The sequence below is a fragment of the Triturus cristatus genome, chromosome 4_2 (assembly GCF_964204655.1).
Source record: "Triturus cristatus chromosome 4_2, aTriCri1.1, whole genome shotgun sequence".
Taxonomy (NCBI): Eukaryota; Metazoa; Chordata; class Amphibia; order Caudata; family Salamandridae; genus Triturus; species Triturus cristatus.
In genome coordinates this window covers 778778281-778804167 of record NC_140586.1, presented here as the reverse complement: position 1 = coordinate 778804167, position 25887 = coordinate 778778281, and the positions used below count along the sequence as shown (strand labels likewise).

Below are 25887 nucleotides of genomic sequence, written 5' to 3'. Positions count from 1 at the left end.
AGGGCGCGGGCTGAGACACACGAGCAAATTGCTGCTTGCGTTTCTTCTATAGTAAAGTGTAGAGCACCACCATCACCACCAGGCAACTCCCCCCACCACTCACTGGCTTCCTGTGCTACTGTGTTACCTGATTCATAAAGAGAACCATAATGCACTACCCACTCCTCAGGCTGGACTGTAAATTCCAGGGCTCTCATTTCCCTTGAGCCAGTACGCAGCTTTACTCCAGAAGGTCTTACAACCTTTGGCTAACAATGCCTTCTGTTAGGAGGACCACAAGGAGCCCTCCCACTCCTTCTTTGCTGTCTTGATTGCCTGCTTATTCTTGGCTCTACATAGCACAACCTCAGGACGTGCTTTCTGTTTTACTGTGCATACAAGCGCCCCCTTGGCAGTCCTGCAGTCTTGGTTGTACCAGGAAACCTGAGGAGCTGACCTCTGGAGAATGCAATTTCCTACCTTTTTTTAGCATTACCCGGCTGTCTTAGCATGTCCCTGATCTCAATGTATAGTGCCTCATAGCGAGTTCCCAAAATCTCCACAACATTGTTAATAGGGTATTTGGTTAATTTGCATCAGAATTAGTTCTCCCATTTGTGGCTCTCAGATCATGCTGCAAGGTGAGATCCAGCACCTGAGCTCCTCTCTTTGTCCACGTGACTGTATGTAGATCCTTCTGTGGGATTTGCCACTCACAATCCCAGTCCTCAGTTAGATCTGGTGGGATGGGGGCGAGGGGGTTCAAATGTACAATTAAAATCGCCTGCCACTAGAACAGGGACATTATCTGAGAAATGGGACAGGGCGAGGTCTACTATGTGAAACGTGTTGGTTTCCTCCGAGCCCCGCACCACTTTATTGTATACATTGATAATCCCATTTTCCCAACCACTGTACAGAGTAAGCTCAAATGCTAGTAGGTCTTGGGATTTGACATGAAGGAGCTTGACTTTAGACCCCAGTGCAATTTTAACCCATACTGCTAGCCCTCCAGAGGGTCAACCCAACTCCTTCCTGGTGGCATTAATGGCATTGGCAGAAAAGCCACTTCTGTGTGGGGTATACAAGCTCCGGGTTTCCTGGAATAAAATTACATCATAGAAGTCCACAAAGGAACACCATTCGGGGTCAACTAAAAGCTTAGAGATCCCTGCCACATTCCAGGTAAGAAACCTTAAAGAGTGGTCAGCAGGATCCCCCCCTTCCACGGTCCCAGAGGTGGTGGCAACCACACCGCTACTTGCATCCGCAGCAATAAACTGACAATGCGCATCAGCAGTGGGAATCAAGTCCGGGGATGCGTGAATTTCTGGTAAAAGCGGGTTTGGTGATGGCCCTAGAGGTACTCGATGATTGACTAATGTCATCTGGTCCTCGTGCGGGAGTCAACTTTGCGCTCTCCATTCATCCCTAATGAGTGTGGGGAATACTGATAAGATGGGCCCAGGAGGCATCGACATTGGCCTAGTAGAGAGTCTGGCTGGAGGTCTATATCTGAAAGAAATGAGGGAGTTCGCAGGGGTGATTGTGTGTGAATCTATCGACAATAATCCAGTACTCATACCCTAATCAAAAAAGAGGACTTCAATCATGTCCCAATGTGACCGTGGGAGGGACAGTCTTTCTACAAACTTGATGTCATCTCTAATGACTGACTAGCAGTGTCGGGTAGACCTAAACCAGTGGATTACCTTGTTTTTAAGTGAGTCTTGATCTTCATGTCTAACCGTGTAAAGTTTGTGAACCTCTGTGAGGTAGACCACAGCTTGAAGTCATTCAGAGCCATTCTAAAATGCTAGTCCCTCTTGTATGTTTGGCAAATGTCCCGAGATACGTTTTTCAAAATATGGTCATCCTACTTGTGGTGCTTGCTAGAGATGGTCTTTGTGGGGTGGTCACTTGGGTGTTTTATCTGCATATGAAGTAAATGGGTTTACTTTGTGATAAGTTGGACCAGTTTTGTTTGTGTGTGTGTGAGTGTGCTATCTGGTAAGCACTTTTGCATTGTGGGTTAGCATATGTAATACACGTGACATGTCCCTGGCGTATGTTATCCACACGTCTGGTTTTAATGCAACTGCCAGTGCTAATTAGACCCTGCACTATTTGAAGGACTTGTAGCCTGACTATAATTCCCAGAATGCACTGTTCTTGTCCCAGCCCGCCTGTTCTGTCTGTCACAGACCGAGCTTGAGCCCACCCACCACAGGCACTTGCCAGCTCATATAAGACCTCACCACTCCTGACAGGATGGAGAAGGACACTTCTGTTGTGCCAGCCCCAGCTGTGTCAAGGCAGGTCATCTGCGTAGCACCCAGTACAGAAGCGCCGCACCTCTGAACCCAATGCCAGGTGAGTTTGAGACTCACTTTGAATCTCATCTATACTGTATTTATGTAAACTACTCTGCTACTCTACTAGGAAGCAGTGTTATACCAAAATACATACATGAAGCACCAATGCTTGAGGGCATTCCACTGTAAAGCAGCGTGAATATACATATCAGCTTCCAAAGACAACCATTTGATTCCTTAAACTGAGATTATTGTAACACCATGGGTAGTTCCATTGCATATTTCGGGAAGTGATGCTCATTACGATAAAGAAAGGCAGGTATACACAGCAATTCACAACCCTGCTTCTGTCACTCTACGCTCTAGAGGGACGAATTTACAAAAGTGGTGGCAGTCATGTCAGGCACTTTGCTTGGTTATTAGAAAGTTGGTGAAAGTCACACTTGTAGAATACTCACCTGGGCACAGTGTGCACAGCTGCTTACTAACAATCAGGAGGGGTGATTGCATTTTATTTAATATTGGGCCTTATTGCTACCAATCACACCCTTACATAGTTGTGCTGCCTTTTTAGTAATTTAGTTGCAGAATATTTTTTTTAATTGAGAGGACTTTTTGTGTATGTGGTTTTATTTCATTCTGTGGGCGTACTGTTGTAACTGTACACCCCACACGACAGGACCCCACCTAACATACAACATATATCTTGTAGTAGTCAGGGGTGGTCAGGCCTTTTATTCCACTGGGTATTTCTCCCCATGCCTGCTATCTGAGGGGAGGAGCTGGGGCCGGAATAGAACAAGCTGCCTTTGATGGAGTCTGTGATGACTGTACAGGAGAGACAGCAGGTAATAGTGGGGGAGTGAGTGTCACGGAGATATTTTATCTAACTTCCTGAGTCAGTAGCCAGCCCTCTAAGTAAAGTTACAGTGCCTGAGCTGAGCTTTGCTTTGCAGTCACTGTCTGCAGTCTGCACAAAGTTGAGGTCAGCATCATTGAGGCTGGCTCCGGCTCCACACTGGGGCCCCCCAACAACCTAGTGGCCTTCCATTTCTAGTGCTTTGCAGTAGTTTTAGGATGTTCTTAGAGTTTCTTGTTGGTCAAATGGGTGTAATTTTGGATATTTATGTTTCCCCCTTCTTCATTGCTAGAGTTTGCTCCAGAGAAAGTGTCACTCATAGTCGTTAAAAGTCACTCATAATTACACTGAAATTATGAAAATATCACACATAAGCAACCTGAAACCTTGGCAGGTATGCACCGTCGTAATATTATAACGGCCTTGTCACATTTAGGATCAGCTTTCCGCGTGCCCGTGCCAGACCCAAGTAAAAAGGGGTGCACATTCTGCTCACACTTGAAATGCTTCTCACAACAACCCCTCTTTTTATGTCCCACCTGGCCCCCCACTCACAGATACATGCCCAGGCAGAGCAGCTCTGGCTAGGTGGTGACAGCAACCCGGCGTATCTACTAATAGTGCAGCAGGTACAGTGGAACCGTGTCCAGCGAGGGGCCAGTGGTACTCAAATCATGGCTGTATTTGACTACCCAACTGGTTGGGGGGTGAGTGGAGGGCTTGCATTCCTTGATGGCACCTTCGCTTTACCACTGCTGGGATCCTGCAGAGAGAGAGAGAGCGCAGTGTGAACCTCCAAGCATAAATGCAACGTTTCCCTCAACCCACCCTTTCTCTGTGCATGAAGTGAGGCTCCATTCATATCCTTATCTGAACTAGGGGGAACACTTAGGCCCTTTTTTACAACATTGTTGAGCGACTTGCAACAGTGAGGCATCTCTGACCCCTGCATACAAGCAACATACATGTGTGAGGCTTGTCCTATCAGCACTCTCATATGTAAACACCTGTACCCAGTAACTTTGGCAGGGGTGACCTAAACCCTTCATCCGGAATGACACGCACTTATTAGGCTGGGCAGGATGCTTTGCAATCGAAGTTTTTACTTTAATATTTTTTTTAGTGCTACAGTACCCTCCGTGAAGTTTTATTTGCTCACTAACACTCTATATTAGTGCATTTGCAGGCTTTCCTCTTTCTTCCTTAGCGCTCTTCCCTCTTGTTCCGGCCCCCACCACAGTTGTATCAAGGGCAGTGAAGGGTGGTACTGCTAGAACAGTAAATGTTTCAGCACCCAAGCTAATATGCTGCATAGATAAATACATATAAGGTCCCAAAGGCAAGACCGATTGCATGCAAATGCTTGTTTGGATACCCACCCCTTTTTTGGTACACACTTCCCAAATGGCCTAAATCTTGACATGCCAAACCTAATTGGATGAACTTTTGTTTGGGAAAGTTCTGTGCCGAGCACTATAGTTATTAAGAGAACAAAAAATAAATGTTCAAAGGAAACTTTGACCTAACCGTAAATACGAAGGCACTATCCCTGTATAAAATCTCCTTAAAAACACACAGTTAAAACCAGGGCCATTGGAATTAAGTGATGGAGGAGAATACAATTATGCAGCAGGGTTGACTAAATTATGTGGAAAGACGAGATAAATTATGCAGCATAATGCGCCACATTTTGGGATAGTATTACTTAATTATTTTGTTATTTTTACACTTCTTAACACTGTCTTGACTTAGGTATCATACAGTAGTATCAGTTAGACATCCAGATGCAGCAATAAGCAACTGAAAAACGACCAGCCAAACTTTGCAAAGGGACTTTCACTGAGCGCGCTACGTTTGTCGCCAAGTATTTAGTAACTTTTCATCCATTCGAGCTAGTGACTTTATATTTTAAATCTGCAGACTATGCATAAAGATGGATAATGTGGACATGAGTTAAATCCCTGATATAACATCACAGCCGCAAAATCACATAATTCCAGTTGCTCTGGTTAAAGAACAGTTATGGTTACAAATGAAAACCTAAAAGCCACTATAATTTGCAAGTTATGGTAAGGACAAAACTCTATGCCTTGAACGACAGCCATGCAAACCATATCTTTCCCACCAGAGGAAATTATACATCACATTACCCTTACCACTTTAAAAGTGACAATTATGAAGGTAGTACTATTTATTTGTTTGAGTATGTGTTGTTATTTAATTACATTTTCCTCTTAGGCATTGTTATTTATTGATAATATGAAATCATAAGCATTGAACACTGCATTTGGAATGTGAGTTATAGTTTGTTTGGCTATTGTGCGTGGTCATAACTATAACTGCTGAATTTCAGTGATCTGTCAGTTGTGATTAATAACCATAACTGCACTTTACCTGTGCGATTCCTATGAAAGTTAAAATAGGAAACCTACTTTTTTGACTGCTCCCTTAAGTGTTCCACCCTTTGATCAATGTGAATGAAACTCAAAATAACAAGTGGAAATTAAACAAGGGGACTGTCTGCTAAGGGCTGGCAGCTGTTTTTTTCTGTATCAGAGAGCAAAGAATCGTATGAGAAATAAAATGAGAAAAGTAACTTTTTTGACACCACTCATAGCAATGCATTTCAAACCTGAGCTTCGTCTCTAAATAAATACCCAAAGAACCCACGGGTCCGGAGTAGCAGTCAAGGAGGAATGTGAGCCACAATAACCAATAACAATCAGGAATATGTGGGGAATATCCCTTTTAAAGGACAACTCCCCTCACTCACCAGAAGGTGTCATGCTTCATCATAGGGGTGCCTCCTTGTGTCGGGACCTAGTCATGGCACGGGCTACGACCCCCTCTCTACGAGGAGGGAGTTCAGGGATGTTATGTTTTATTTGTTGGCACATGGGTTGTCCTAACAACCCTATGTGAGCGTGGGGTGTGAACAAGTGAAGTGCAGTGCTGAATGTGTAAGTGAGTTAAAACTGCCTACATGGTTAGCAATATACTTTGAGCTACCCTGTGGCAGGATTAAAATGCTGTGAATGAGCCTATCAAAATTATAAAAGGCTTCATTAGCTAGATCAACATGTTTCAGCCGCAATGATCTATTCAAGTATTTCGGCTTTCATCAGGATCTGTGTAATACAGCTACTGCCAAACAAAGAAGTGCAAAATATGTCAAAACAATAATACTGAACCAGATAGTTGTATGCTCAGTCTGGTCCACCAATTGAACCCAATTGGTGAGAAAAGTTGCCACAACGGTCTGGTGCTAATTTTAGCAAATGGTACAGGCGCCAACTGCTCTTACGGAGCGATTCATCTCGTGACGGCTGTCCTACCGGCAATGTATTTATAAATAGATTGATAGAGGGGAGGCACTTACATGTGATGGAAGTATCACAACGCATTCCCTTTTTTCCATCACATTCTTAGTCTGCTTGCTACTATATTTGTCTATGACTTTTACTTCTTGCAGTTGGAACTGTCACATGATCTACTATAGCCTTAGAACCCGCCTTAGCGGGCTGTACAGGCCATTAAAGGCTCGTTCCAGTCTTAAAGTACCGAGCCGAAGGCGAAGGCCTTAAGCCCTGTACCGCTTAGGGCCCAACGTGGCATAGCAGTTTTTACCCGCTTCCGCTACCTTCACTACGGCCTGAAGCTGTGCACATGGCTAGAGTAAGGTTGCTCCTCCTCTTGCTCCTATCTCCCGCCTCCTTTCTGCAGCAGCCAATGGCTATTGTTTCTACTGCTCAGTTCCCATGTAGGACACTCTTGCAGTGGCCAGGAACTTAGATTGTGACAGTTTGGCTCAGGTATGATTTCAGAAGGCACTCAAAAAAGTAGCACTTGGGCATCTGAAACCATGAAACTCCGCTCCATAACTCCGTTCCATCTCATCCCAATTAATAAAACAGAAACCTCACATACCTTTGGTAAAACAACAAGTAACTCTAACTTTACATGCTAAAATGCATATAGTCATCTCACAAAAGTGAAAATAAAAATATAGCAAGCAGTGCGAGAGGTGATTATTTTGGTGTCCTCCCTCTCCTAGGGAGAGAACCAAGCAGATGCCTTTAACACAAAGATCTCATCATGCTGAACGATTCAGTGGTGGTCCCATCCTCCTAGGACCACCCCAAGCACAGTTATGGGCAAAAATACAATTCCAACCAAAGGCCCTGCAAAGCATTATGGGATGAGATACTAGAGTGCAGTGAATATTATAGTATCCAATATCAAAACATTCCTCAAGCTGGCAGCAACTCTCCTGAATCAGCTGAGAGCTAATAGTATAATATTCACTGCACTCTTGAATGTCGCCCCATAATGCTTTGCTGGGCCTTTGGTTGGCATTGTATTTTTGCCCATATCTTTGCTTGGGGTGGTCCTAGGAGGATGGGACCACCACCGAATCGTTCAGCATGATATGCTCTTTGTGTTCAAAGGCATTTGCTTGGTCCTCCCCCTAGGCTAGGGGGGACCCCAAAATCATCACCTCTCTCATTGCCTGATATTTTTCAAGGCTCACTTTTGTGAATTGGTTATATGCTTTTTAGCATGCAAAGGTAAAGTTGTTTTATTAAAGGGTTGTGGGTGCAGTAGCTAACTCTGCTTCGTGGCGGAGTCAGAGTGTTTGTATGAATTCCGTGATTTCAATGTAACGTGTAGTTAGCAAGTCTCCGCAACCTCCGCTACTGGAGCGGAGTTCATTTCCCACGGTTAGCTTCTACCTGAGTGTGTCCCTCAAGCTCATGCAGCAGTAGGTTTGCAGTGGTAGCCTAGAACTCTTTTGGGATGATCACTTCAGAAGTCCACAACTCCCACGGTGACAGGCTGATCCTCATGCCATCAAAGAGCATGCATGCCAATGTATGTCAAGTGGGCACTTTGGACTTCCTTCTTCAGGGTTCCATGGGCGTGAAGAAACCATACTGTTATATACACAAGATACTTGAGAGTGCGAAAGTCATTCAGAGATGATGTGGTGTGATTAGTGAGGGTACTGCCATCATTGTGTACAACAAACACTCATATGGCTTGCTACAGCCATTGGGAGGTTCTTGCCAATTAACATGTCATACTTATAACTGGGCTAGCCTGATTCTACAGCCCGTGTGGGACTCCCTCAGACAAATGCAGATGGGTGGCAAGTAACACAAGCATATGAGCCCACCTTTCGCCCTTTTTGAACATTCATTGTGTGCATACACAAATAGGAGTTGCCACTTCCATTGCACAAGCAATCTTTTCTGATTTCTCCAATTGAAAAGAGCCTCCCATAGCAGAGGGCTATATGCTCTCTACTGCATGGTATCTTACACAGTTCAACCAATCAGTGGACAACAACTAAGGCAATGAAAAGAGTAAAACCAATGTGCAAGAAAGATGCCTGATCTCACCATTGAATTGTGTCCCTTTTTTCCAGGATTTCCTTAATCTCTTCCCTGCATTTCGTTTGGTGTTCTGGGTTTTGGCCTATGCAGTATAACATCCAGGATATCCCACTGGCTGTTGTATCGTGACCTTCAAACATGAATGTGTCCACTTCAGCCCGGAGGTCCTTATCAGATAGTGGTTGTCCATTTTCATCCTAATAAAACAGACATATTAGGAAACAGATCCAAAGCTAATATAGCATTAAATAGCTTCATTGAGCTACCAGTCCTTTGGAAGATCAAGTCAAATTGATACATGTAATTTGTTAAGTTGCTAAAGAAAAATCTCAATTAAGGTATTTGAGTGCTCTTAGAAACTTCTGTCAATTTGCTCTAGAAGAGTTAGAAAAATTACTCAAGTACATTGTCAAGTTATATTGAAAACTGCTCCACTATTTAGCTGTAGAAGATGAAGTTGACTTCAAAATTCTCCCTCATACATAAGTAAGTTTGTTTGAAACTGGCCTTCTCCAACAGTAGGCACACTTCAATTGTTATAATCTTTATGGTATCAATGTCAGGCACTTAATAAGTTGATTATGTCAATTTGAGCATCTAAGTAAATGAAAGCTCTGATTTTGTATTCTTGTGTTCTGCCTGATATGGGTTTGAAACAGGCACTTCTATAAATATATAAGAAGAGGCATTCTATAAGAAACATATTTAGCAATACTGGCACCCATTACACGTAGCGGAAAATATTCCGGAGCTTTATGAATTGTGGCTTAGTTGTGCCTTTAATTTGACAATTTGCCCCAGAGTGACAGTGGAAAGCCCACTTTTTAGTGGTGCATGATTTTCAGGGAGACTGGCATAGTGTATAAAGGAGAAGTCTCTATTATTTATAATGTGAAAGGAATCATAGAAACCTTTCCAAACAGGACATACTGTCATTAGTGACCTTTACTTTGCAGGACTATTCTATTATAGAGAAATAAAATAAGTTGCTTACCTGTAACTGCAGTTCTCACGTATTGGATCATTACCTGTTGTCGAAGTGGGAGTCCCGCGGTACCATAATAAAGCAGTATGTTTCACTTTTATGGGCTATAAATGACAATGAAATAATCAGTTTAATAGCCTATCTATGTCCTTTTAAAAAAGGACCAAACTTGAACTATAACCAATCAGAACACTCTCAACAGAGGCTAAGTCCCTCAGATTTTCTAGCACAAGCGGGAATAAATAATCCAGAATCTATGAAGGATACCAATACTGGAGAACTGCAGTTAAAGGTAAGTAACATATTTCTTCTCCAGTACTGGATCTTTCATAGATTCACATGCTTGAATCAGAATATCACACAGTAACTGTATTTGTATATTTTGTAGTATTCTTGCAAATAGCAGATGGTGGGTAGAAAATATACAACATAACATTCATATGCACTAATAAATCAATATATATGTAAATTTCATACATTACAATTTGCTTAATTATATAAGCAAACACATGAAACCAAAAGAGGCTCCCCTTATTGAAGTAAGTGGTGCAGTAAAACCTGTCCAGCCGCTGCATCACTGCGCTGTGCCGATTCCAGGTAATAATGCTGCATGAATTACATGCAGACTCTTCCAAGTCACCACACAACATATCTTCTCCAGAGGCACTTCCGCAAACAAAGTAGTTGAGGAGGAAATAGCCCTATTTGAGTGAATGCTGGTTTTTGCTGTGAGGGTCTTGCCAGCCTTTGAGTGGCAGAACTGCATTGAAGCTGAAATTCATCGAGCATTGGTTGCCATTGTGACTGAAACACCCTTACGAGAGTGTCCATCTGAGTTGAACAGTTGGTCAGTTCTCTGAGTTGTTTAGTGCGATGTAAGTAACATTTTAGATATCATTTGATACCTAGCGTATGAATAGATCTCTCAGCTGGAGATGCTGGATTTGGAAAGAAAGTCCAAATTATAAAAGTTTCATTTATCAAAATCCGAAGGAATCTTGGGAATAAATGTATGGATTGGTTCTGAAAAGTACTACATTCCATGTGAGATGCAAGAAGGTTCTTGAGTTGAGAAAGCATGTATCTTATCTACTCTCCTGGTCTGAGTGAGTGCTAGTACAAGGAGACTTTCCATGTGAGAAATATGAGGTGTGCTCTGCGAATGGGTTTGATTGAACTCTTCATGAGTTGAGATAGAACTATCTTCATGTGCCCATCCGGGGAAGGAACTCTTACTGAAGGAAATAACTAAGAATAATTATTTCATGAAATGTTTGATGGTTCTGCTAGAGCAGAAAGAGGGGAAATGTGATGAGCATCTAGATCCTGATATGCTGCAAGCCATACCTTAACAGATGCGTGTAGCAATCACGAGCTAGCGAGAGGAGATAAAGTAGTTACCTGCCAGATTATGCTAGTAGAGGATGTAGGTTTATTTCTGGTGCCACAGGCAAAAACATTTCCATTACAGTCTACACGTCTATATCGTGGCTTCTGCCTTCACTTGGAGAGAATACAACTGCAGTCCTGAGGAATATAGAGATCTTTGAATTCATGGAATTTAAGAGCCGTGCGCATACGAGGAGAGAGGTTGGGTCAGGATGAAGGACTTGACCTTAGCTTATCTTCAAAATTCTAAGGGGTGTTGGTAGGTGAATATGGTTGTATTCTTATAGCAGGAGAAACTCCGTGAACTAATGCTGCGTGGGCCACCCAGAGGCTATGAGGATGAGATTAAACTGCTCTGTTCTCCTCTGACTGAGAACCTTTGGTATTAATGGTATTGTGGGAAAAGGTAGCCAAAGATCCCAGACCATCTGTCAAAACGGATTCCGCCACAGTCCTGAATGGGGATGACAACTTGCATAGTACTGGCATTTGCAGTTTTTGTTTGTTGCAAAGAGACCTAGAGCCAGTTTGCCCCAAAACGAGAGGATCATATTTAGCGCCGACTGATCAAACTGTCATTCGTGGAGGCTGTTACCAGTTCCAGTTTCCAGAGATTGCTAGTCCCCGGAACATGTTTGGCCTGAGAAGTTATTCTGTGTGCTGTTAGCCAGCTCCAGATTTCCTGATCTTCCTTAGACAGCATCAGTGATCTTGTGCCACTATGTTTGTTCATGTATTGCATGCTGGTGGTATAGTCCTTGCAAACTAACACCAAAGAATCTGCTATCATTGGCATGTAAACTTGGAGACTGAGTTAGATGACTTTGAGGTCCAAGTGATTCATATGTATCCTCTTCTGGAGCGGAGGTCACTTTCCTTGAATATGCAGGTTCTGTAGATGACCAACCCAGCTCTCCAGGGAGGCATCTGTAGTTATTAAGAAGTGAGGTATTTGAGGTAAGAACGTGAGGTACTTTGACAGGTGGGAGGTCTAGCATGCCCACTCCAGAGCTTCCATCCTACCTGTGTGAAGTTCACCAGGCCCTTGAGCGATTCTTTTGTTCGAATCTATTGTTTTTGTAGCTGTTCCTGTAAGGCTCGCATTTGCAGGTGTGCAAGAGGGATCATATTATTTGCTGAGGACATGATGCACAGAAGCTAATTGAAGACGAGCTGACCTTATTTTTCATTTCGTTAAATTTTGTTATTTAGTTCGAGAGCCAGTACTTAGAGCTTTCGCTGCTTGTCATGGGATAGAAAGTCCTGGTCTGGTGTTGCGGCCCAGGGACAGTATCTTCTTGGATGGAGGAGTTGATGATCTTTGATAATTCACAAGGAGACCTAGTTTGTGAAATAACTTTAGTCAAGCCTTTGTGGCCTGGGCTGCTTGAAATGCTGTTGTTGCTTTTGTCAACCAGTTGTCAAAGTAGGGGAATATCTGATGATCGTCCTCCCTGAAAAAAATCTGCCTAAGGGGCTAAGCAGTAGGTAAAAAATGCAGGAAGCTGATTTGAAGCCAAATGGGAGAACTCTGATGTGTGGGTGGGTGGCAGAGAGTGACCACATAAATAGATTGTCTCCGAAAATACTTATTTCATTTCAGGAGGACTATGATGGATCGCCACACCTCTGTTTTCATGTCTACGAGGAAAAAACCGTGAATAAAAGTCTTATTTACTGAGAATGTAGTCCTTTCTCTATGGAACCTTTGGATAGCGTAGCTAGCACTCCCTTTTGAAGCAGATGGAGATGAGGTGGGCAACCTCGTTTTGTTGGAGTGGTAGGCGGGATCTTGGTGAACTCTACCACCTGACCATATATGATGAGATCCAGAATCTATCTTCAGTGATATGGATAAGTGTCTCTTTGTGGGTTGCTCCAAAGGGGGTTTCTTTTGAAATTGTAATGTGTCAAAAGATCTTGCCATGTCAGAGTGAGCCTTGCTGCTTGCAAGGTGTCATTGACGTGCTTGCCAAACAGAGCGTCATCATGTTAAGTTAAAATATTAGATACATTTGCACCTCATCAGTGATGTCATTTGAGATGTCATCAGTGATGTCATCAGTGATGTCACTGACCATGTCATGAATGATGCAATATGTGACATCATCAGCAGTGCTTTGCGGGCGTGCAAGTTATAGTTAGCAGAACTAGCTATAATGGAGGAATTTCTATGGTTTTGTACGAGTGAAATGGCCAGCTAACTATAACACCCCTGAAACCTATGGTTTTTTCAGTGAATTTCAAAGCTTTTTTAAATGCTAATTTCTATCTATAATGTCTCTGAAACCTATGGATTTTTTCAGTGAATTTCAAAGCTTTTTTAAATGCTAATTTTTAAGTGTGATAGTAGTTATACCTATTTTTTTGTACTGATTTTCTACAGTTTTTTAACTGTTCATTTATAAATATTTTATTCATTAAATAACATTATACATTTTTCAGAAAATTGCAAAAAAAACATTAAAAAATTATTGTAATATATTTATATTATTTTCTTTGAAAAAATGTTTTTCCAATTTTTTTTCGGAGTCGCGCACTCAAAGTGCACACATCACGGTGGGTGCGCGGATTCTAGCCGCTATTTTAGAAAAGTCGTGAAGGATCCGCGTACGGTGTGCGATGGCTGCGTGTTTTTCAGTTACATCATATACATTTAATATTGCGTGATGTGCGCGATTGGTATGCGACCAGTCCGTGACTCCTGCTCCTATGCATTCGTGACATATACGCATTACGGTACGAGATGCTTGCACGGTGGCGGGTCCCGCGTGATATCATATATGGGCTGGGGCGCGCTGGGTGCGCAACTCACATATATGTACTTATAATACACTTATATTATTTTTAAATATATTTTCACGAAGTCGGGTGAGTGCATCATGAGTGCAGAGAACCAGGTCAGCAGAGGTGCTGTAGAGCCAGAGAAACCATGTCAGCAGAGCCGTTGTAGAGCCAGAGAACAAGGTCAGCAGAGCTGCTCTAGAGCCTAAGAAGCAAGTCAGCAGAGCTGCTCTAGAACCAGAGACCCAGGTCAGCAAAGCTGCTCTAGAGCCAGAGACCCAGGTCAGCAGAGCTGCTCTAGAGGTCGAGAACCAGGTCTCCAGAGCTGCTGTAGAGCCAGAGAAACCAGGTCAGCAGAGCTGCTTTAGAGGGAGAGAACCAGGTCAGCAGAACTGCTTTAGAGCCAGAGAACCAGGTCATCAGAGCTGCTGCAGAGCCAGAGAACCAGGTCAGCAGAGCTGCTTTAGAGCCATAGAACCAGGTCAGCAGAGCTGCTCTAGAGGCAGAGAACCAGGTCAGCAGAACTGCTTTAGAGCCAGAGAACCAGGTCATCAGAGCTGCTCCAGAGCCAGAGAACCAGGTCAGCAGAGCTGCTTTAGAGCCATAGAACCAGGTCAGCAGAGCTGCTCTAGAGGCAGAGAACCAGGTCAGCAGAGCTGCTCTAGAGGCAGAGAACCAGGTCAGCAAACCTGCTTTAGAGCCAGAGAACCAGGTCAGCAGAGCTCTTTAGAGGGAGAGAACCAGGTCAGCAGAGCTGCTATAGAGGCAGAGAACCAGGTCAGCAGAGCCGCTCTAGAGCCAGAGAACCAGGAAGCAGAGATGCTTTAGAGCCATATAACCATGTCAGCAGAGCTGCTTTAGAACCAAAGAACCAGGTCAGCAGAGCTGCTCTAGAGGCAGAGAACCAGGCCAGCAGAGCTGCTCTAGAGCCAGAGAACCAGGTCAGCAGAGCTGATTTAGAGGGAGAGAACCAGGTCAGCAGAGCTGCTTTAGAGCCAGAGAACCAGGTCAGCAAAGCTGCTCTAGAGCCAGAGACCCAGGTCAGCAGAGCTGCTCTAGAGGCTGAGAACCAGGTCAGCAGAACTGCTGTAGAGCCAGAGAAACCAGGTCAGCAGAGCTGCTCTAGAGCCAGAGAACCAGGTCAGCAGAGCTGCTGTAGAGCCAGAGAAACCAGGCCAGTAGAGCTGCTTTAGAGCGAGAGAACCAGGTCAGCAGAGCTGCTTTAGAGGGAGAGAACCAGGTCAGCAGGTCTGCTTTAAAGCCAAGGGACCAGGTCAGCAGAGCTGCTCTAGAGCCAGAGAACCAGGTCAGCAGAGCTGCTCTAGAGGCAGAGAACCAGGTCAGGAGAGCTGCTCTAGAGCCAGAGAATCAGGTCAGCAGAGCTGCTCTAGAGCCAGAGAATCAGGTCAGCAGAGCTGCTCTAGAGCCAGAGAACCAGGTCAGCAGAGCTGATTTAGAGGGAGAGCACCAGGTCAGCAGAGTTGCTTTAGAGCCAGAGAACCAGGTCAGCAGAGCTTCTCTAGAGCCAGAGAACCAGGTCAGCAGAGCTGCTTTGGAGCCAGAGACCCAGGTCAGCAGAGCTGCACTAGAGGCTGAGATCCAGGTCAGCAGAGCTGCTGTAGAGCCAGAGAAACCAGGCCAGCAGAGCTGCTCTAGAGCCAGAGAACCAGGTCAGCAGAGCTGCTATAGAGCCAGAGAAACCAGGTCAGTAGAGCTGCTTTAGAGTGAGAGAACCAGGTCAGCAGAGCTGCTTTAGAGGGAGAGAACCAGGTCTGCAGATCTGCTTTAGAGCCAAGGGACCAGGTCAGCAGAGCTGCCCTAGAGCCAGAGAACCAGGTCAGTAGAACTGCTTTAGAGCCATAGAACCGGAACTGCAGAGCTGCTTTAGAGCCGGAGAACCAGGTCAGCAGAGCTGCTCTAGAGCCAGAGAACCAAGTCAGCAGAGCTGCTTTAGAGCCATAGAACCAGGTCAGCAGAGCTGCTCTAGAGCCAGAGAACCAGGTCAGCAGAGCCGCTGTAGAGCCAGAGAAACCAGGTCAGTAGAGCTGCTTTGGAGGGACAGAAACAGGTCAGCAGAGCTGCTCCAGAGGGAGAGAACCAGGTCAGCAGAGCTGCTCTAGAGCCAGAGAACCATGTCAGCAGAGCTGCTTTAGAGCCAGAGAACCAGGTCAGCAGAGCTGCTCTAGAGACAGAGAACCAAGTCAGCAGAGCTGCTTTAGAGCCATAGAACCAGGTCAGCAGAGCTGCTTTAGAGCCAGAGAACCAGGTCAGCAGAGCTGCTCTAGAGACTAAGAACCAGGTCAGCAGAGCTGCTCTAGAGCCAGAGAACCAGGTCAGCAGAGCCGCTGTAGAGCCAGAGAAACCAGGTCAGTAGAGCTGCTTTGGAGGGACAGAACCAGGTCAGCAGAGCTGCTCCAGAGGGAGAGAACCAGGTCAGCAGAGCTGCTCTAGAGCCAGAGAACCATGTCAGCAGAACTGCTTTAGAGCCATAGAACCGGGTCAGCCTAGCTGCTTTAGAGCCAGAGAACCATGTCAGCAGAACTGCTTTAGAGCCATAGAACCGGGTCAGCCTAGCTGCTTTAGAGCCAGAGAACCAGGTCAGCAGAGTTGTTGTAGAGCCAGAGAATCAGATCAGCAGAGCTGCTCTGTAGCCGAAGAACTAGGTCAGCAGAGCTGCTCTAGAGCCAGATAACCAGGTCAACAGACCTGCTGTAGAGCCAGAGAAACCAGGTCAGCAGAGCTGCTTTAGAGGGAGAGAACAAGGTCAGCAGAGTTGGTTTAGAGCCAGAGAACCAGGTCAGCAGAGCTGCTCTAGAGGCAGAGAACCAAGTCAGCAGAACTGCATTAGAGCCAGAGAACCAGGTCAGCAGAGCTCTTTAGAGGGAGAGAACCAGGTCAGCAGAGCTGCTTTAGAGGCAGAGAACCAGGAAGCAGAGCTGCTTTAGAGCCATAGAACCAGGTCAGCAGAGCTGCTTTAGAACCAGTGAACCAGGTCAGCAGAGCTGCTCTAGAGGCAGAGAACCAGGTCAGCAGAGCTGCTCTAGAGCCAGAGAACCAGGTCAGCAGAGCTGCTCTAGAGCCAGAGAACCAGGTCAGCAGAGCTGATTTAGAGGGAGAGAACCAGGTCAGCAGAGCTGCTTTAGAGCCAGAGAACCAGGTCACCAGAGCTGCTCTAGAGCCAGAGAATCACGTCAGCAGAGCTGCTATAGAGGCAGAGAACCAGGTCAGCAGAGCCTCTCTAGAGCCAGAGAACCAGGAAGCAGAGCCTCTCTAGAGCCAGAGAACCAGGAAGCAGAGCTGTTTTAGAGCCATATAACCAGGTCAGCAGAGCTGCTTTAGAACCAAAGAACCAGGTCAGCAGAGCTGCTCTAGAGGCAGAGAACCAGGCCAGCAGAGCTGCTCTAGAGCCAGAGAACCAGGTCAGCAGAGCTGCTCTAGAGCCAGAAAACCAGGTCAGCAGAGCTGCTCTAGAGCCACAGAACCAGGTCAGCAGAGCTGATTTAGAGGGAGAGAACCAGGTCAGCAGAGCTGCTTTAGAGCCAGAGAACCAGGTCAGCAGAGCTGGTCTAGAGCCAGAGAACCAGGTCAGCAGAGCTGCTTTAGGGCCAGAGACCCAGGTTAGCAGAGCTGCACTCGAGGCTGAGAACCAGGTCAGCAGAGCTGCTGTAGAGCCAGAGAAACCAGGTCAGCAGAGCTGCTCTAGAGCCAGAGAACCAGGTCAGCAGAGCTGCTCTAGAGCCAGAGAACCAGGTCAGCAGAGCTGCTCTAGAGCCAGAGAAACCAGGTCAGTAGAGCTGCTTTAGAGCGAGAGAACCAGGTCAGCAGAGCTGCTTTAGAGGGAGAGAACCAGGTCAGCAGATCTGCTTTAGAGCCAAGGGACCAGGTCAGCAGAGGTGCTCTAGAGCCATAGAACCAGGTCAGCAGAACTGCTGTAGAGCCATAGAACCGGGTCAGCAGAGCTGCTTTAGAGCCAGAGAACCAGGTCAGCAGAGCTGCTCTAGAGCCAAAGAACCAAGTCAGCAGAGCTGCTTTAGAGCCATAGAACCAGGCCAGCAGAGCTGCTTTAGAGCCAGAGACCCAGGTCAGCAGAGCTGCTCTAGAGCCTAAGAACCAGGTCAGCAGAGCTGCTCTAGAGCCAGAGAACCAGGTCAGCAGAGCCGCTGTAGAGCCAGAGAAACCAGGTCAGTAGAGCTGCTTTGGAGGGAGAGAACCAGGTCAGCAGAGCTGCTCCAGAGGGAGAGAACCAGGTCAGCAGAGCTAGCTGCTCTAGAGCCAGAGAACCATGTCAGCAGAACTGCTTTAGAGCCATAGAACCGGGTCAACAGAGCTGCTTTAGACCCAGAGAACCAGGTCAGCAGAGCTGTTGTAGAGCCAGAGAACCAGATCAGCAGAGCTGCTCTGTAGCCTAAGAACTAGGTCAGCAGAGCTGCTCTAGAGCCAGATAACCAGGTCAGCAGACCTGCTGTAGAGCCAGAGAAACCAGGTCAGCAGAGCTGCTTTAGAGGGAGAGAACAAGGTCAGCAGAGCTGCTTTAGAGCCAGAGAACCAGGTCAGCAGGACTGCTCTAGAGGCAGAGAACCAGGTCAGCAGAACTGCATTAGAGCCAGAGAACCAGGTCAGCAGAGCTCTTTAGAGGGAGAGAACCAGGTCAGCAGAGCTGCTTTAGAGGCAGAGAACTAGGTCAGCAGAACTGCATTAGAGCCAGAGAACCAGGTCAGCAGAGCTCTTTAGAGGGAGAGAACCAGGAAGCAGAGCTGCTTTAGAGCCATAGAACCAGGTCAGCAGAGCTGCTTTAGAACCAGAGAACCAGGTCAGCAGAGCTGCTCTAGAGGCAGAGAACCAGGTCATCAGAACTGCTCTAGAGCCAGAGAACCAGGTCAGCAGACCTGCTCTAGAGCCAGAGAACCAGGTCAGCAGAGCTGCTCTAGAGCCAGGGAACCAGGTCAGCAGAGCTGCTTTAGAGCCAGAGACCCAGGTCAGCAGAGCTGCTCTAGAGGCTGAGAACCAGGTCAGCAGAGCTGCTGTAGAGCCAGAGAAAACAGGTCAGGAGAGCTGCTCTAGAGCCAGAGAACCAGGTCAGCAGAGCTGCTGTAGAGCCAGAGAAACCAGGTCAGTAGAGCTGCTTTAGAGCGAGAGAACCAGGTCAGCAGAGCTGATTTAGAGGGAGAGAACCGGGTCAGCAGGTCTGCTTTAGAGCCAAGGGACCAGGTCAGCAGAGCTGCTCTAGAGCCTAAGAACTAGGTCAGCAGAGCTGCTCTAGATACAGAGAAACCAGGTCAGCAGAGCTGCTTTAGAGGGAGAGAACCAGGCCAGCAGAGCTGCTGTAGAGCCAGAGAACTAGGCCAGCAGAGCTGCTTTAGAGCCAGAGAGCTAGGCCAGCAGAGCTGCTTTAGAGCCAGAGAACCAGGTCAGCAGAGCTGCTTTAGAGACAGAGAACCAGGTCAGCAGAGCTGCTCTAGAGCCAGAGAACTAAGTCAGCAGAGCCTCTTTATAATCATAGAACCAGGTCAGCAGAGCTGCTTTAGAGCCAGAGAATCAGGTAAGCAGAGCTGCTCTAGAGCCTAAGAACCAGGTCAGCAGAGCTGCTCTAGAGCCAGAGAACCAGGTCAGCAGAGCTGCTCTAGAGCCAGAGAACCATGTCAGCAGAACTGCTTTAGAGCCATAGAACCGGGTCAGCAGACCTGCTTTAGAGCCAGAGAACCAGGTCAGCAGAACTGTTGTAGAGCCAGAGAACCAGATCAGCAGAGCTGCTCTGTAGCCTAAAAACTATCATATATGGGCTGGGGCGCGCTGGGTGCGCAACTCACATATATGTACTTATAATAAACATATTATTTTAAAATATATTTTCACGAAGTCGGGTGAGTGCATCATGAGTGCAGAGAACCAGGTCAGCAGAGGTGCTGTAGAGCCAGAGAAACCATGTCAGCAGAGCCGTTGTAGAGCCAGAGAACAAGGTCAGCAGAGCTGCTCTAGAGCCTAAGAAGCAAGTCAGCAGAGCTGCTCTAGAACCAGAGACCCAGGTCAGCAAAGCTGCTCTAGAGCCAGAGACCCAGGTCAGCAGAGCTGCTCTAGAGGTCGAGAACCAGGTCTCCAGAGCTGCTGTAGAGCCAGAGAAACCAGGTCAGCAGAGCTGCTTTAGAGGGAGAGAACCAGGTCAGCAGAACTGCTTTAGAGCCAGAGAACCAGGTCATCAGAGCTGCTGCAGAGCCAGAGAACCAGGTCAGCAGAGCTGCTTTAGAGCCATAGAACCAGGTCAGCAGAGCTGCTCTAGAGGCAGAGAACCAGGTCAGCAGAACTGCTTTAGAGCCAGAGAACTAGGTCATCAGAGCTGCTCCAGAGCCAGAGAACCAGGTCAGCAGAGCTGCTTTAGAGCCATAGAACCAGGTCAGCAGAGCTGCTCTAGAGGCAGAGAACCAGGTCAGCAAACCTGCTTTAGAGCCAGAGAACCAGGTCAGCAGAGCTCTTTAGAGGGAGAGAACCAGGTCAGCAGAGCTGCTATAGAGGCAGAGAACCAGGTCAGCAGAGCCGCTCTAGAGCCAGAGAACCAGGAAGCAGAGATGCTTTAGAGCCATATAACCATGTCAGCAGAGCTGCTTTAGAACCAAAGAACCAGGTCAGCAGAGCTGCTCTAGAGGCAGAGAACCAGGCCAGCAGAGCTGCTCTAGAGCCAGAGAACCAGGTCAGCAGAGCTGATTTAGAGGGAGAGAACCAGGTCAGCAGAGCTGCTTTAGAGCCAGAGAACCAGGTCAGCAAAGCTGCTCTAGAGCCAGAGACCCAGGTCAGCAGAGCTGCTCTAGAGGCTGAGAACCAGGTCAGCAGAACTGCTGTAGAGCCAGAGAAACCAGGTCAGCAGAGCTGCTCTAGAGCCAGAGAACCAGGTCAGCAGAGCTGCTGTAGAGCCAGAGAAACCAGGCCAGTAGAGCTGCTTTAGAGCGAGAGAACCAGGTCAGCAGAGCTGCTTTAGAGGGAGAGAACCAGGTCAGCAGGTCTGCTTTAAAGCCAAGGGACCAGGTCAGCAGAGCTGCTCTAGAGCCAGAGAACCAGGTCAGCAGAGCTGCTCTAGAGGCAGAGAACCAGGTCAGGAGAGCTGCTCTAGAGCCAGAGAATCAGGTCAGCAGAGCTGCTCTAGAGCCAGAGAATCAGGTCAGCAGAGCTGCTCTAGAGCCAGAGAACCAGGTCAGCAGAGCTGATTTAGAGGGAGAGCACCAGGTCAGCAGAGTTGCTTTAGAGCCAGAGAACCAGGTCAGCAGAGCTTCTCTAGAGCCAGAGAACCAGGTCAGCAGAGCTGCTTTGGAGCCAGAGACCCAGGTCAGCAGAGCTGCACTAGAGGCTGAGATCCAGGTCAGCAGAGCTGCTGTAGAGCCAGAGAAACCAGGCCAGCAGAGCTGCTCTAGAGCCAGAGAACCAGGTCAGCAGAGCTGCTATAGAGCCAGAGAAACCAGGTCAGTAGAGCTGCTTTAGAGTGAGAGAACCAGGTCAGCAGAGCTGCTTTAGAGGGAGAGAACCAGGTCTGCAGATCTGCTTTAGAGCCAAGGGACCAGGTCAGCAGAGCTGCCCTAGAGCCAGAGAACCAGGTCAGTAGAACTGCTTTAGAGCCATAGAACCGGAACTGCAGAGCTGCTTTAGAGCCGGAGAACCAGGTCAGCAGGGCTGTTGTAGAGCCAGAGAACCAGGTCAGCAGAGCTGCTCTAGAGCCTAAGAACTAGGTCAGCAGAGCTGCTTTAGAGCCAGAGAACCAGGTCAGCAGAGCTGCTCTAGAGCCAGAGAACCAAGTCAGCAGAGCTGCTTTAGAGCCATAGAACCAGGTCAGCAGAGCTGCTCTAGAGCCAGAGAACCAGGTCAGCAGAGCCGCTGTAGAGCCAGAGAAACCAGGTCAGTAGAGCTGCTTTGGAGGGACAGAAACAGGTCAGCAGAGCTGCTCCAGAGGGAGAGAACCAGGTCAGCAGAGCTGCTCTAGAGCCAGAGAACCATGTCAGCAGAGCTGCTTTAGAGCCAGAGAACCAGGTCAGCAGAGCTGCTCTAGAGACAGAGAACCAAGTCAGCAGAGCTGCTTTAGAGCCATAGAACCAGGTCAGCAGAGCTGCTTTAGAGCCAGAGAACCAGGTCAGCAGAGCTGCTCTAGAGACTAAGAACCAGGTCAGCAGAGCTGCTCTAGAGCCAGAGAACCAGGTCAGCAGAGCCGCTGTAGAGCCAGAGAAACCAGGTCAGTAGAGCTGCTTTGGAGGGACAGAACCAGGTCAGCAGAGCTGCTCCAGAGGGAGAGAACCAGGTCAGCAGAGCTGCTCTAGAGCCAGAGAACCATGTCAGCAGAACTGCTTTAGAGCCATAGAACCGGGTCAGCCTAGCTGCTTTAGAGCCAGAGAACCATGTCAGCAGAACTGCTTTAGAGCCATAGAACCGGGTCAGCCTAGCTGCTTTAGAGCCAGAGAACCAGGTCAGCAGAGTTGTTGTAGAGCCAGAGAATCAGATCAGCAGAGCTGCTCTGTAGCCGAAGAACTAGGTCAGCAGAGCTGCTCTAGAGCCAGATAACCAGGTCAACAGACCTGCTGTAGAGCCAGAGAAACCAGGTCAGCAGAGCTGCTTTAGAGGGAGAGAACAAGGTCAGCAGAGTTGGTTTAGAGCCAGAGAACCAGGTCAGCAGAGCTGCTCTAGAGGCAGAGAACCAAGTCAGCAGAACTGCATTAGAGCCAGAGAACCAGGTCAGCAGAGCTCTTTAGAGGGAGAGAACCAGGTCAGCAGAGCTGCTTTAGAGGCAGAGAACCAGGTCAGCCGAGTTGCTCTAGAGCCAGAGAACCAGGAAGCAGAGCTGCTTTAGAGCCATAGAACCAGGTCAGCAGAGCTGCTTTAGAACCAGTGAACCAGGTCAGCAGAGCTGCTCTAGAGGCAGAGAACCAGGTCAGCAGAGCTGCTCTAGAGCCAGAGAACCAGGTCAGCAGAGCTGCTCTAGAGCCAGAGAACCAGGTCAGCAGAGCTGATTTAGAGGGAGAGAACCAGGTCAGCAGAGCTGCTTTAGAGCCAGAGAACCAGGTCACCAGAGCTGCTCTAGAGCCAGAGAATCACGTCAGCAGAGCTGCTATAGAGGCAGAGAACCAGGTCAGCAGAGCCTCTCTAGAGCCAGAGAACCAGGAAGCAGAGCCTCTCTAGAGCCAGAGAACCAGGAAGCAGAGCTGTTTTAGAGCCATATAACCAGGTCAGCAGAGCTGCTTTAGAACCAAAGAACCAGGTCAGCAGAGCTGCTCTAGAGGCAGAGAACCAGGCCAGCAGAGCTGCTCTAGAGCCAGAGAACCAGGTCAGCAGAGCTGCTCTAGAGCCAGAAAACCAGGTCAGCAGAGCTGCTCTAGAGCCACAGAACCAGGTCAGCAGAGCTGATTTAGAGGGAGAGAACCAGGTCAGCAGAGCTGCTTTAGAGCCAGAGAACCAGGTCAGCAGAGCCGGTCTAGAGCCAGAGAACCAGGTCAGCAGAGCTGCTTTAGGGCCAGAGACCCAGGTTAGCAGAGCTGCACTCGAGGCTGAGAACCAGGTCAGCAGAGCTGCTGTAGAGCCAGAGAAACCAGGTCAGCAGAGCTGCTCTAGAGCCAGAGAACCAGGTCAGCAGAGCTGCTCTAGAGCCAGAGAACCAGGTCAGCAGAGCTGCTTTAGAGCCAGAGAACCAGGTCAGCAGAGCTGGTCTAGAGCCAGAGAACCAGGTCAGCAGAGCTGCTTTAGGGCCAGAGAAACCAGGTCAGCAGAGCTGCTCTAGAGCCAGAGAAACCAGGTCAGTAGAGCTGCTTTAGAGCGAGAGAACCAGGTCAGCAGAGCTGCTTTAGAGGGAGAGAACCAGGTCAGCAGATCTGCTTTAGAGCCAAGGGACCAGGTCAGCAGAGGTGCTCTAGAGCCATAGAACCAGGTCAGCAGAACTGCTGTAGAGCCATAGAACCGGGTCAGCAGAGCTGCTTTAGAGCCAGAGAACCAGGTCAGCAGAGCTGCTCTAGAGCCAGAGAACCAAGACAACAGAGCTGCTTTAGAGCCATAGAACCAGGCCAGCAGAGCTGCTTTAGAGCCAGAGACCCAGGTCAGCAGAGCTGCTCTAGAGCCTAAGAACCAGGTCAGCAGAGCTGCTCTAGAGCCAGAGAACCAGGTCAGCAGAGCCGCTGTAGAGCCAGAGAAACCAGGTCAGTAGAGCTGCTTTGGAGGGAGAGAACCAGGTCAGCAGAGCTGCTCCAGAGGGAGAGAACCAGGTCAGCAGAGCTAGCTGCTCTAGAGCCAGAGAACCATGTCAGCAGAACTGCTTTAGAGCCATAGAACCGGGTCAACAGAGCTGCTTTAGACCCAGAGAACCAGGTCAGCAGAGCTGTTGTAGAGCCAGAGAACCAGATCAGCAGAGCTGCTCTGTAGCCTAAGAACTAGGTCAGCAGAGCTGCTCTAGAGCCAGATAACCAGGTCAGCAGACCTGCTGTAGAGCCAGAGAAACCAGGTCAGCAGAGCTGCTTTAGAGGGAGAGAACAAGGTCAGCAGAGCTGCTTTAGAGCCAGAGAACCAGGTCAGCAGGACTGCTCTAGAGGCAGAGAACCAGGTCAGCAGAACTGCATTAGAGCCAGAGAACCAGGTCAGCAGAGCTCTTTAGAGGGAGAGAACCAGGTCAGCAGAGCTGCTTTAGAGGCAGAGAACCAGGTCAGCAGAACTGCATTAGAGCCAGAGAACCAGGTCAGCAGAGCTCTTTAGAGGGAGAGAACCAGGAAGCAGAGCTGCTTTAGAGCCATAGAACCAGGTCAGCAGAGCTGCTTTAGAACCAGAGAACCAGGTCAGCAGAGCTGCTCTAGAGGCAGAGAACCAGGTCATCAGAACTGCTCTAGAGCCAGAGAACCAGGTCAGCAGACCTGCTCTAGAGCCAGAGAACCAGGTCAGCAGAGCTGCTCTAGAGCCAGGGAACCAGGTCAGCAGAGCTGCTTTAGAGCCAGAGACCCAGGTCAGCAGAGCTGCTCTAGAGGCTGAGAACCAGGTCAGCAGAGCTGCTGTAGAGCCAGAGAAAACAGGTCAGGAGAGCTGCTCTAGAGCCAGAGAACCAGGTCAGCAGAGCTGCTGTAGAGCCAGAGAAGCCAGGTCAGTAGAGCTGCTTTAGAGCGAGAGAACCAGGTCAGCAGAGCTGATTTAGAGGGAGAGAACCGGGTCAGCAGGTCTGCTTTAGAGCCAAGGGACCAGGTCAGCAGAGCTGCTCTAGAGCCTAAGAACTAGGTCAGCAGAGCTGCTCTAGATACAGAGAAACCAGGTCAGCAGAGCTGCTTTAGAGGGAGAGAACCAGGTCAGCAGAGCTGCTTTAGAGCCAGAGAACTAGGCCAGCAGAGCTGCTTTAGAGCCAGAGAACCAGGTCAGCAGAGCTGCTTTAGAGACAGAGAACCAGGTCAGCAGAGCTGCTCTAGAGCCAGAGAACTAAGTCAGCAGAGCCTCTTTATAATCATAGAACCAGGTCAGCAGAGCTGCTTTAGAGCCAGAGAATCAGGTAAGCAGAGCTGCTCTAGAGCCTAAGAACCAGGTCAGCAGAGCTGCTTTAGAGGCAGAGAACCAGGTCAGCAGAACTGCATTAGAGCCAGAGAACCAGGTCAGCAGAGCTCTTTAGAGGGAGAGAACCAGGAAGCAGAGCTGCTTTAGAGCCATAGAACCAGGTCAGCAGGGCTGCTTTAGAACCAGAGAACCAGGTCAGCAGAGCTGCTCTAGAGGCAGAGAACCAGGTCATCAGAACTGCTCTAGAGCAGGGGACCAGGTCAGCAGACCTGCTCTAGAGCCAGAGAACCTGGTCAGCAGAGCTGCTCTAGAGCCAGGGAACCAGGTCAGCAGAGCTGCTTTAGAGCCAGAGACCCAGGTCAGCAGAGCTGCTCTAGAGGCTGAGAACCAGGTCAGCAGAGCTGCTGTAGAGCCAGAGAAAACAGGTCAGGAGAGCTGCTCTAGAGCCAGAGAACCAGGTCAGCAGAGCTGCTGTAGAGCCAGAGAAGCCAGGTCAGTAGAGCTGCTTTAGAGCGAGAGAACCAGGTCAGCAGAGCTGATTTAGAGGGAGAGAACCGGGTCAGCAGGTCTGCTTTAGAGCCAAGGGACCAGGTCAGCAGAGCTGCTCTAGAGCCTAAGAACTAGGTCAGCAGAGCTGCTCTAGATACAGAGAAACCAGGTCAGCAGAGCTGCTTTAGAGGGAGAGAACCAGGTCAGCAG

At 48.1% G+C, this 25887-nt stretch overlaps 1 protein-coding gene across 1 annotated transcript in view; it reads right to left on the bottom strand.

Moving 5' to 3' along the window:
* Window positions 1–25887, bottom strand: part of LOC146835028 (cytochrome P450 4B1-like) — a 235963-nt gene that overhangs the window by 66283 nt on the left and 143793 nt on the right. Inside the window, exon 8 of the mRNA XM_085602689.1 lies at window positions 8556–8746. Within this exon, the coding sequence (XP_085458815.1) occupies window positions 8556–8746 (191 nt within the window). The remainder of the gene's footprint in view (window positions 1–8555; window positions 8747–25887) is intronic.